Source organism: Cherax quadricarinatus, chromosome 50 (assembly GCF_038502225.1).
Source record: "Cherax quadricarinatus isolate ZL_2023a chromosome 50, ASM3850222v1, whole genome shotgun sequence".
Lineage (NCBI taxonomy): Eukaryota > Metazoa > Arthropoda > Malacostraca > Decapoda > Parastacidae > Cherax > Cherax quadricarinatus.
Window position 1 is genome coordinate 25,098,360 of NC_091341.1, and position 13,005 is coordinate 25,111,364.

Here is a 13,005-nt window from a genome sequence, read left to right on the forward strand (position 1 = left end):
TTAAAGGTGAATACAGGAAAGAGTAAAGTTATGAGGATAACAAAAAGATTAGGTGATGAAAGATTGAATATCAGATTGGAGGGAGAGAGTATGGAGGAGGTGAATGTATTCAGATATTTGGGAGTGGACATGTCAGCGGATGGGTCTATGAAAGATGAGGTGAATCATAGAATTGATGAGGGGAAAAGAGTGAGTGGTGCACTTAGGAGTCTGTGGAGACAAAGAACTTTGTCCTTGGAGGCAAAGAGGGGAATGTATGAGAGTATAGTTTTACCAACGCTCTTATATGGGTGTGAAGCATGGGTGATGAATGTTGCAGCGAGGAGAAGGCTGGAGGCAGTGGAGATGTCATGTCTGAGGGCAATGTGTGGTGTGAATATAATGCAGAGAATTCGTAGTTTGGAAGTTAGCAGGAGGTGCGGGATTACCAAAACTGTTGTCCAGAGGGGTGAGGAAGGGTTGTTGAGGTGGTTCGGACATGTAGAGAGAATGGAGCGAAACAGAATGACTTCAAGAGTGTATCAGTCTGTAGTGGAAGGAAGGCGGGGTAGGGGTCGGCCTAGGAAAGGTTGGAGAGAGGGGGTAAAGTAGGTTTTGTGTGCGAGGGGCTTGGACTTCCAGCAGGCATGCGTGAGCGTGTTTGATAGGAGTGAATGGAGACAAATGGTTTTTAATACTTGACGTGCTGTTGGAGTGTGAGCAAAGTAACATTTATGAAGGGATTCAGGGAAACCGGCAGGCCGGACTTGAGTCCTGGAGATCGGAAGTACAGTGCCTGCACTCTGAAGGAGGGGTGTTAATGTTGCAGTTTAAAAACTGTAGTGTAAAGCACCCTTCTGGCAAGACAGTGATGGAGTGAATGATGGTGAAAGTTTTTCTTTTTCGGGCCACCCTGCCTTGGTGGGAATCGGCCAGTGTGATAATAAAAATAAAAAAATAAATATATATATATATTTAAATTCCACATAAGCCAGAGGCAACCATGGATCAAGACGGGCGCGTACCTTTCACTGTCACCACGATAATTTAACAAAAGTTTTATAAACTGTATGACAACAGCGTCCCTGTCACCATGACAACGTGCTCATCTCCATGGCAACAACGTTCCTGTCGCCATAACTGCGTCCCTGTCACTAGGGTAACAACGTTGCAATTTCCCTGTTAACGGCGCAAAGAGCTCTCCGTCCGAGGTACTGGAGCTACCCTCTTATACTCAAACCTACCTTCCATTACCTAAACGCTGTATAGCCCTGTCGGAGCGCCTCTACATAAATTAATAACAATATAATAATTAACTATAGAGTAATAATAATAACAGTACAAGAACAAAAGTACCGACCTTGAAGTACTCTTCATCATGCTCACACTCACCACCTCGTCCATCACCAGGAGTCCAACTGCCAGGAAAGATATTCATGATGTGGGTTCACTTATTACATAGGACACTGCCTAACCCATAAAAGTCATCACAAATTTGATTCAGTGAACAGCTTCAATTACTTTGAGGAAGAGACCATCACAAGCATCAAGACACCACTTCCGTTACATGAAGGGAAAGATATTTAAGGTTATCTTAAGTAATAAATATTCCCACTGAAAAATGGTTGGTTGGTTGATGGAGTTTAAAGCCTATCTACTACACACGTGTCATTAAGGCTGCATGTTAATTGTTCACCAGTCAAGAACACTTTTAATCACTAAACTCATGATTTAAATAAACTCTTAGTGTATACTAAGTATATACGCCTCTCGGCGTATACTGTATATCCTGCCAAAATAGTTGTATTGAGACCAACTTCTCACCGGGTATCATTGATGCGGTGGGAGTGTTGAGGATGGTGACCAGTAGCCTGTACTGCCACTTCTGAGGTGTTAGGAGGGCGGAGAGGTAGTGTGCAGGTGGTGGTAGTTTGAGCAAGGTCCATCAGTGGCGTGGGTATAACAGTTAGATAACTGGAAGTGCTGATGGCCGAGCCTGGACTGGTGGTGGGGCTGGAGGGTCCAGAGGCTTCATCCTGACACCTGACAACCCACGAGATAAACACACAAAACACTAAATTGGATTTAATGTCATTATAACCATCTGAGGTAGTTTTCCCCAATCATCATCATCAGTTTATCCGATGAAACAAACCTTTATTGAATAATCTTACGCCACAGAATTAATACCAGAATATAGAGAGGATGGACAGAGTATCATAAATTGGCGAAGTGTATAAATCTGGGGCAGAAGGTAGGGGGAGGAGGGGTCGTCTCTGGAATGGATGGATGGATAGGGGACGGGGGAAAGGAGGCTTTGGGTTCCAGTGGCTTGAGCATTCAGCATGCTTATAAACGTAATGAATAGAAGTGAATGGAGTGAAGGGGTTTTTATTTAATTTGATCGAGTGAGAGGAGGGTACCTTAAGGGATTCAGGGAATCCAGTTAATTGGACTCAAGAATCCTGTAAGTGGAAAGGGCAGTGCCTACACTTTGAAGGAGGGGTGGGGATGTTGCAATCGGAAAGTAATCTGACTGTGATGTAAACACACTTCTGGAAAGATGGTGAACGTGTTTTCTTCTTTGGGTCACCTTGCCTTGGCGGGAGACGGCCATCGAATTATATATTTTTTTTTATATTTGCTTCATTTATTTATTTTATAACCATACACTGACCGTATGGGCAATACATTTAAGTAACCCACATACAGCAGGACAGAAATAAAGCAAATAACTTCAGTCTACCCGAGACCCTCCTGAGGCCACTGCAAATCTAGTCGAGAAGGAACTTTTATATATGCTAACATGTTAGGTGCACACAAAAGAAAAAAAATCACTGAAGATAATTTACTGGCCCACGCCATGAAGGTCTCTCTCCACTACACAATCCATCTCAAATTTTTGAATCTTGGATCCCATAAGGTCATCTAGCGCCTGGGAAAACGGGAGACATTCAGATTCGATCCAATGGAGATCAGATCCACTTCCTTGGAACAAGAGCCACTCACTAGCATCAAGAAACCGTCCATTAGGGGCAACTATATCATTAAGAAAGAAACGTTATCTACTAATCTTAATATTAGTAGTACTATTAATGTTACTACTACTACTATCACCACCAACAATAATAAGTGATGAGGTAGTAACTGGCTACAAGATTAACGACAATTAAGGACAGGCGTATTTCTGCAGATAATTTACACGTTGAATTTTGTAAATTGCCCTGTGTGCATCCTTAATAACAGATATACGCCTACCGAGGTTATATATAACAAGTAATGGACGAAGCATATTAAGGTGAGGGGAACAAACTACTGACCTGTATCGTGAGAGAGTGTCTTGATCATGCTCGTCCCTCAGTTGAGTGTTGATAGTTCGCAGCAGGTCAAGCTGGGTCACCAGACACTCCCTTTCGCGGGCTATACCCTCACTCACCTCCAATCACACAGTAAACAATGAAAATGCGAACACCTCAGTTTTAAAGGGATCGTGAATTTCAACAGCATTAATTTCATAAACTATTGAAACATGTAGTAATGAACTATATACCTTTGTAGATGAATGGTTCAGAGAACCGACATATTGTTATATTAGACACATGTGCAACTCTTGGGTATCTTTATTGAGGAAACGTTTCGCCACACAGTGGCTTCACCAGTCCATACAAAGGATAATCTTGAAGAACAGGAGGAGAATGAGGTAATCAGTCCCTTAACCTTGAGTCGATGTGGTCAGTCCATCAATCTTGAATAGAATACAGCATATGAGCAGAGAAGCAGCTTATAAAACCGTATGGCAGGAGAGGTGCAGCAGTCGTAGGTGGTGTCACATTTGTCCAATGTGGAAGTAGGTCGTGCCCAAGGGTTAAGCAAGCGATGAATTCCCAAGTATTAAGATCCCAAGAAGTTGCAGTGTCTGACAGGACTGTAGATGAATGGGTCGGAGAACCGACAATTTGTTAAATTACCTCATTCTCCTCCTGTTCTTCAAGTTTATCCTTTGTATGGACTGATGAAGCCACTGTGTGGCGAAACGTTTCCTCAATAAAGATACCTAAGAGTTGCACATGTGTCTAATTTAACAACTATATACCTTGCAACGTTTGAAAACTTATATAATTCAAACCGAAAAAGAATTAATTCAGAACTTTTTTCGAAATTGTAAACTAGACAAAATTTGTTACTACAGAAGTTTTAATTAGATCGAAGTATTCTTGGAAGGAAATCTGGCCTCCACCAGAAGCCAAACTGTGTAAAATATTTATAGAGCTTGGCTTCTACAATTGATAAAGTGAATCCAGAACATGTCCTATCTCGATGACTCCTCTGAAAGTAATCCATAATGGGGGAAAATAAATTCCAGTTGTCATGATTGTGACCAGACCTACCTGGAGTTCATTACCTTTGTAAATTGTGAGTTCATTACCTATGTAAACTGTGAGTTCATTACCTCTAACTTGCTCAGCTATCAAAACTTTGGAGTCCAGTCCCTGGACCAATTATGTACCTCTGTAATCTTTTGACTACCGCCCACAGGATGGGTATGGGGTGCATAATAAACGTATTAAACTAAACTAAAAAAAGAGAAGAAAAACTTTATAAAACTGGGATGCTTGAATGTGCGTGGATGTAGTGCGGATGACAAGAAACAGATGATTGCTGATGTTATGAATGAAAAGAAGTTGGATGTCCTGGCCCTAAGCGAAACAAAGCTGAAGGGGGTAGGGGAGTTTCGGTGGGGGAAATAAATGGGATTAAATCTGGAGTATCTGAGAGAGTTAGAGCTAAGGAAGGGGTAGCAGTAATGTTGAAGGATCAGTTATGGAAGGAGAAAAGAGAATATGAATGTGTAAATTCAAGAATTATATGGATTAAAGTAAAGGTTGGATGCGAAAAGTGGGTCATAATAAGCGTGTATGTGCCTGGAGAAGAGAGGAATGTAGAGGAGAGAGAGAGAGATTTTGGGAGATGTTAAGTGAATGTACAGGAACCTTTGAACCAAGTGAGAGAGTAATTGTGGTAGGGGACCTGAATGCTAAAGTAGGAGAAACTTTTAGAGAGGGTGTGGTAGGTAAATTTGGGATGCCAGGTGTAAATGATAATGGGAGCCCTTTGATTGAATTTTGTATAGAAAGGGGTTTAGTTATAGGTAATACATATTTTAAGAGAAAGAAGATAAATAAGTATACAAGATATGATGTAAGGCGAAATGACAGTAGTTTGTTAGATTATGTATTGGTAGATAAAAGACTGTTGAGTAGACTTCACGATGTACATGTTTATAGAGGGGCCACAGATATATCAGATCACTTTTTAGTTGTAGCTACACTGAGAGTGAAAGGTAGATGGGATACAAGGAGAATAGAAGCATCAGGGAAGAGAGAGGTGAAGGTTTATAAACTAAAAGAGGAGGCAGTTAGGGTAAGATATAAACAGCTATTGGAGGATAGATGGGCTAATGAGAGCATAGGCATTAGGGTCGAAGAGGTATGGGGTAGGTTTAAAAATGTAGTGTTCGAGTGTTCAGCAGAAGTTTGTGGGTGCAGGAGGGAAGAGGAGCGATTGGTGGAATGATGATGTAAAGAGAGTAGTAAGGGAGAAAAAGTTAGCATATGAGAAGTTTTTACAAAGTAGAAGTGAAGCAAGGAGCGAAGAGTATATGGAGAAAAAGAGAGGTTAAGAGAGTGGTGAAGTAATGTAAAAAGAGAGCAAATGAGAGAGTGGGTGAGATGTTATCAACAAATTTTGTTGAAAATAAGAAAAAGTTTTGGAGTGAGATTAACAAGTTAAGGAAGCCTAGAGAACAAATGGATTTGTCAGTTAAAAATAGGAGAGGAGAGTTATTAAATGGAGAGTTAGAGGTATTGGCAAGATGGAAGGAATATTTTGAGGAATTGTTAAATGTTGATGAAGATAGGGAAGCTGTGATTTCGTGTATAGGGCAAGGAGGAATAACATCTTGTAGGAGTGAGGAAGAGCCATTTGTGAGTGTGCGGGAAGTTCGTGAGGCAGTAGGTAAAATGAAAGGGGGTAAGGCAGCCGGGATTAATGGGATAAAGATAGAAATGTTAAAAGCAGGTGGGGATATAGTTTTGGAGTGGTTGGTGCAATTATTTAATAAATGTATGGAAGAGGGTAAGGTACCTAGGGATTGACAGAGAGCATGCCTAGTTCCTTTGTATAAAGGCAAAGGGGACAAAAGAGAGTGCAAAAATTATAGGGGGATAAGTCTGTTGAGTATACCTGGTAAAGTGTATGGTAGAGTTATTATTGAAAGAATTAAGAGTAGGATGGATAGTAGGATAGCAGATGAACAAGGAGGCTTTCGGAAACGTAGGGGATGTGTGGACCAGGTGTTTACAGTGAAACATATAATTGAACAGTATTTAGATAAGGCTAAACATGTTTTTGTGGCCTTTATGGATATGGAAAAGGCGTATGGCAGGGTGGATAGGGGGGCAATGTGGCAGATGTATGGTGTAGGAGGTAGGTTACTGAAAGCAGTGAAGAGTTTTTACGAGGATAGTGAGGCTCAAGTTAGAGTATGTACGAAAGAGGGAGATTATTTCCCAGTAAAATTAGGCCTTAGATAAGGATGTGTGATGTCACCGTGGTTGTTTAATATATTTATAGATGGGGTTGTAAGAGAAGTAAATGTGAGGGTCTTGACAAGAGGCGTGGAGTTAAAAGATAAAGAATCACACATAAAGTGGGAGTTGTCATAGTTGCTCTTTGCTGATGACACTGTGCTCTTGGGAGATTCTGAAGATAAGTTGCAGAGGTTGGTGGATGAATTTGGTAGGGTGTGCAAAAGAAGAAAATTAAAAGTGAATACAGGAAAGAGTTAGGTTATGAGGATAACAAAAAGATGAGGTGATGAAAGATTGGAGGGAGAGAGTATGGAGGAGGTGAATGTATTCAGATATTTGGGAGTGGACGTGTCAGCGGATGGGTCTATGAAAGATGAGGTGAATCATAGAATTGATGAGGGAAAAAGAGTGAGTGGTGCACTTAGGAGTCTGTGGAGACAAAGAACTTTGTCCTTGGAGGCAAAGAGGGGAATGTATGAGAGTATAGTTTTACCAACGCTCTTATATGGGTGTGATGCATGGGTGATGATTGTTGCAGCTAGGAGAAGGCTGGAGGCAGTGGAGATGTCATGTCTGAGGGCAATGTGTGGTGTGAATATAATGCAGAGAATTCGTAGTTTGGAAGTTAGGAGGAGCTGCGGGGTTACCAAAACTGTTGTCCAGAGGGCTGAGGAAGGGTTGTTGAGGTGGTTCGGACATGTAGAGAGAATGGAGCGAAACAGAATGACTTCAAGAGTGTATCAGTCTGTAGTGGAAGGAAGGCGGGGTAGGGTCGGCCTAGGAAAGGTTGGAGGGAGGGGGTAAAGGTTTTGTGTGCGAGGGGCATGGACTTCCAGCAGGCATGCGTGAGCGTGTTTGATAGGAGTGAATGGAGACAAATGGCTTTTAATACTTGATGTGCTGTTGGAGTGTGAGCAAAGTAACATTTATGAAGGGGTTCAGGGAAACCGGCAGGCCGGACTTGAGTCCTGGAGATGGGAAGTACAGTGTCTGCACTGTAAAGCACCCTTCTGGCAAGACAGTGATGGATTGAATGATGGTGAAAGTTTTTCTTTTTCGGGCCACCCTGCCTTGGTGGGAATCGGCCAGTGTGATAATAAAAAAAATAAACTAAACCTTACATTAAAAGCTTGTCGAGCCCGTCGTATCTTCTCATTCTTGGTGTTTTTCTTGAGTGACTCCAGAGCTGTGGTCAACTGGAGCAACTCTGCGTCTTTCCTGGCTAAATCCTCTTCTAGACGCTCCTGTGGATACATCAGTGAACCTCTCAAACATAATCCAGTCACACAACCCTAATGCTGTTGTCACTTGAGCCACACTAACATAGCAGTTCGAAACTTAGTTGCAGCCAGTCCCAGATTCATAAAAAATGTTAGTTATGGCTTATCGAGTGCAGATGAGTTGTTAAAACTGCAATTCTAACACTTGACGGGATTCTCACTGCCTTTCTGAAGTCTCAGCTCAAGCTGACAGATTTCAACACTATGTAACCCATCCTATTTGATGGAATATGACATGGAAACATAGCCTCTTTTGCTCCCACTATGTAACTATAATACAGAATAAGGTAGCAAAAAACACGAAGCATAATTTAATTCCAAAAAACAGGTAAATTTCTCAGTGTATATACACACTTCTGTGTATATAGATATACACCTGTATACATACACAGATATACACCTGTGTATATACACACCTGTGTATATATATACACACACCTGTGTATAGATACAGACACGTCTGTATATACAGATATACACACCTGTGTAATACACCCTCATATTTTTATATCGACTGGACCAAGAAAGGTATGTGAGGACTGACCACATGCTTAGAGAGGTAGGTGTTGTCTTGCCGTGTTGCTGTTTCAGTAGCGGTTATGTGGGCCAGTTGTTGCTGCAGTGACTGCTGCTGCTCCTCCATGGATCGCAGGACCATCTCACTCTCTTTCACCTGAGGTTAAGATCATAACCTGTGTACCATCTTATACCGTAAACTCAAAAGATGAGTCACGGAAATGAACCAGAACGAAACAGATTCAGGCTTTACTTACACGGATTCAGGTTTCACTTACACGGATTCAGGATTCATTTACACATATACAGGCTTCACTTCCACGGATTCACGTTTCACATGCATTTCCTAAAAAGTTTTCGGCAATTCCTCATGGAAGACCAGCTTGGAAACATGAAATATGAGGACTAACTGCAAATTGTTAAAATTTATGATACTTTTTTTTTAAAGACAACTGTGAACAGGCCAAAAAAAAAAAAAAAAATGTCCTCGTGTTAGCAATGTCACCAGTAGGGTTCAGTTTGAACATCAAAATGGTATACAATACCGACAGGTTGGTAGGTAAGACACAGGCAACAGTTAGGCAACTTTATTCCGAAACGTTTCGCCTACACAGTAGGCTTCTTCAGTCGAATACAGAAAGTAGGCAGGAACAGTGAGATGTGAAGACGATGTAATCAGTCCATCACCCTTGAAGTTGTAGAATTTGAGGTTGTCAGTCCCTCAGCCTGGAGAAGTTCAGTTCCATAGTCAGGAACTATCTGATAGTTCCTGACTATGGAACTGAACTTCTCCAGGCTGAGGGACTGACAACCTCAAATTCTACAACTTCAAGGGTGATGGACTAATTACATCGTCTTCACATCTCACTGTTTCTGCCTACTTTCTGTATTCGACTGAAGAAGCCAACTGTGTAGGCGAAACGTTTCGGAATAAAGTTGCCTAACTGTTGCCTATGTGTCTTACCTACCAGGGTTCAGTTTAAATAAGAGTGTAGTATAGTAGTGACAACATTACCTGCTGCTCCAGCTGAGCCAGAGCCTGCGAGTCCATGTTCCTGTGTTCCACAGCTGCTGTCTTCTGCTCCCCGCTCATGTGTGTCTCCAGCTCCTCGTACAGCTGGGACACCTGGGCCATGTACACCATCATCACTTATACTTCACTCTGTATACATTATTTACTAAGATTCAAGTGTTTCTTTTTCAGTTTTTACCTCAATTAGCCTAATGACGGAGCTCAAAGGGCAGCATTATTACAATCATGGGTTAGCGCTAAATCCGTAGGGATTATACAGCGCCTGTGGGGGGTGGGAGATGGAAGGTATTCAGGCTCAATTCAGGGAACTGGAGCACAGATCCAATTCCCTAGATCAAGAGCCCCTCACCAGCGTCAAGGACCCTCCCTCGAGGGGTCGAAGAGCAGCAACTTCCACGTGGTGAGTTCTGGGTATTTTGAATGACTACAGGTAATGTCATCTGAAATAGCTAAAAGCTCCTTAGTTTACCTGGAGAGAGTTCCGGGGGTCAACGCCCCCGCGGCCCGGTCTGTGACCAGGCCTCATGGTGGAACAGGACCTGATCAACCAGGCTGTTACTGCTGGCTGCACGCAATCCAACGTACGAGCCACACAAACACAATATACATACCTATTCGAGATTCAAATCTAACTGAATTTCATTCCACAGGCGTTGTATGATCCTCAAATCTTTACTGCTCACCAGGGAATATAATAATAATAATAATAATAATAATAATAATAATAATAATGGATCCCTAGCGATTATGAAAAGCTTTGCCAACAATCTTCCCATTCCCGTTGGATGTTTTCATAAATCATATTTGGATATAATGAGAGGTCACTGACCTGCTGATTGTACTGTTCAGTTTTAGTAGCCAGGACAGCCTCCAGCTGTGCGTGTTCAGCCTTAAGCTGCCACAGTCGGTGAAGCAACGCAGCCACCAGCTGCTCCAGTTTACTCTCCTCCATGATGTCTTCTGACCCGCCAAACACGGCTTCCCATACAGACTCCACCGCCAGGCTGCATCAACCACCATCCAGTAATACCAATATTACGTTGATCAATATTACATTAAAAACGCTAACCCCCTGTGTATCATACAGAGGTGCATTATCATGGCACGAGATGCAGAATTCCAAACTCTATGAAAAGAAATGTATGCATATATTTCTCAACTTTCGATTTTAGAGGTAAGCTAGGATGAACCTACAGTGTAAGTTCAGGGTAGAGATGAACTTCAAAGAGCTCAGGCTTCCATGAAAGGATGAAGGAAGTAAAGCAAGGAAGAGAAGGGAGAGTGGATTGCACATTCCTGGACTGCCAGAAAGACCTTTTAATGCCTCACAAGCGACTAATTTACAAATTGGGAAAACAAGTTGGAATATCAGGGAAGGCACTCCACGGGTTAGTAAGAGTATATGGCAAATAGAAAATACTGTCAGTCATAATGAGTGTCTGGGGAGAAGTAACAAGGGGAGTTTCACAAGAATCAGTTCCTATACCCATAATATTTCTCCAGCCCGTCGTATCCATTCCTACATGTCTATGTTAGCAAATGATGAATTATTATTATTACATTCATGAGAGGAAGCGATAAACCCGTTAGGACCATACAGCGCTTAGGCCTTAGGGGAATGGAAAACAGTCAGGTTCGATCTACAGGGACATAAGTTCAATTCCTTATATTAAGGGCTCCTCACAGGCGTCAAGAAACCACTCTTGAGGAGAGTTGATGCAGAACTGATGAGCAGAAACTAAAGGGTTCACGGAGTTGTATGAGCGGACCACCTACAAGGAGGATTAAACAAATTGATAATTAAACTTATCCTTAATGGGTACAAAGTGATGAGGATGGGAGAACGTGAAAGAGACTCAATAATAACATACAAACAGTAGTAACACACTGGAAGGTAGCAGTTTTAGAAGTCCCCAGGGAAGAAAGTTGAACGCAATACAGCCTACAACACGAGTCTCCCTAGAATAACACGTCAGCAGTGTCACAAAACTTCGCAAGCATACGATAATATACGCTGTATATTAGTTTTAATATTTTAACGAAGAAGCGCTAAACCCATTAGGATCATACTGCCCCTACGGAATGAGGGGCTTATAATCAGGTCTGATCCGTAGGGGATATACAACGCTTGGCGATTGGGAGGTAATCAGATTTGACACAAGGAAGGGGAGGGTAGTTCCTGTTTCTCGGATCACGGTCCTTCCCTTTGAACGAATATACTACGTATGTAAGGATAATACTAAAATATGCAGTACTAGTCGGGAATTCTCACCTTGCATTGTATAGCTCGAGAGAGCTCTCTGATATGAAAGGATTTAAAAAAAAAATAGTTAAATTAAGGCTTACAGGTTTACGAAATACAAGAAGCCCAGATGTATTATACTAGACCTAAGTATCACTGTCCGTGAAAGATACAACTTGCCAGTATCCATGCAAGACAATGTAATTCGTGTATAAATTATATAAAACACTGACAAGTTGATGGAATAGACACGTATGCAACATCTGGGTATCTATTTGTAGACGTTTCACTATTCAGTGACTTATAAATACAATACAGGTGCTGAGTGCCTGCCTGCGGGACTGATTACCTCATCCTCTACCCTCTTGTGTATATAATTCTACGAGGCTTAGGAACTGATTACTTCCTCTTCTACAGTCTTCCATTTGTGCCCCTGTATTGTGCTGATAGTCACTGTATGGCGAAACGTCCACAAATAAAGATACCCAGATGTTGCACATGTGTCTAATTCAACAACGTGACTCACTCAGAGTGGAGGGGGTGTGCGGAGAGAGTCTTGAGTATGGCGTCCAGGTGGCTGGTGCTACTGCTGCTGCTGTTTACGTCCAGGTGGCTGGTGCTGCTGCTGCTGTTTACGTCCAGGTAGTTGGTGCTGTTGCTGCTTGCGTCCAGGTGCCGCTCCTTGGCTTCACCAACTGACCCGCTGCTGGAGGTCACCTCGGCACAGAACTCCACCACCAGACCCAAGTGTGAACCTGCACAGTCCGCCCTCTCAATACTTAACTCACGAGATTATCATAATCATATGAAACACTACACCCGTAAGGTTCATACAGTGCCTAGGAGGTAATCTGGGTTGATCTAAGGAGAAGGAACTTCAGTTATTGTTATTTTCACCGGAAAGTTAAACCCGTAAGGGAAATTCTGCGCCCGGGGAATGGTAGGCAATTAAACCATACCCCCGGCCGGGATTGAACCCGCGGTCATAGAGTCTCAAAACTCCAGCCCGTCGCGTTAGCCACTAGACCAGCTAGCCACAATAAGATTCATCCAACTAGGTATATTTCTACACCATAGGAAAGTTAGCACAGGCACCTCTGTGACCACAAATGCAAGTTTTTACAGACGAATCTCCAGCTAGCGTGGCCGTGACGAACTCTAGCTCAAGTCCCTTCACTGCCGTCAACATGATTCAAGAAATCGTAATGACACGATTGCAAATAAACCATACCCCCGGCCGGGATTGAACCCGCGGTCATAGAGTCTCAAAACTCCAGCCCGTCGCGTTAGCCACTAGACCAGCTAGCCACAATAAGATTCATCCAACTAGGTATATTTCTACACCGTATATTTCTATGACCGCGG

At 42.4% G+C, this 13,005-nt stretch overlaps 1 protein-coding gene across 3 annotated transcripts in view; it reads right to left on the reverse strand.

The window, feature by feature from the left end:
• LOC128695259 (EF-hand calcium-binding domain-containing protein 4B-like) overlaps positions 1-13,005 on the reverse strand; it is a 51,777-nt gene that overhangs the window by 20,296 nt on the left and 18,476 nt on the right. For all 3 annotated transcript variants that reach the window (XM_070095578.1, XM_070095577.1, XM_070095579.1), the window contains exons 4-11: positions 12,167-12,395; positions 10,228-10,402; positions 9,381-9,491; positions 8,394-8,522; positions 7,691-7,813; positions 3,300-3,415; positions 1,804-2,022; positions 1,340-1,397 (exon numbers count right to left, since the gene is read on the reverse strand). In XM_070095578.1, the coding sequence (XP_069951679.1) occupies positions 1,340-1,397; positions 1,804-2,022; positions 3,300-3,415; positions 7,691-7,813; positions 8,394-8,522; positions 9,381-9,491; positions 10,228-10,402; positions 12,167-12,395 (1,160 nt within the window). The remainder of the gene's footprint in view (positions 1-1,339; positions 1,398-1,803; positions 2,023-3,299; positions 3,416-7,690; positions 7,814-8,393; positions 8,523-9,380; positions 9,492-10,227; positions 10,403-12,166; positions 12,396-13,005) is intronic.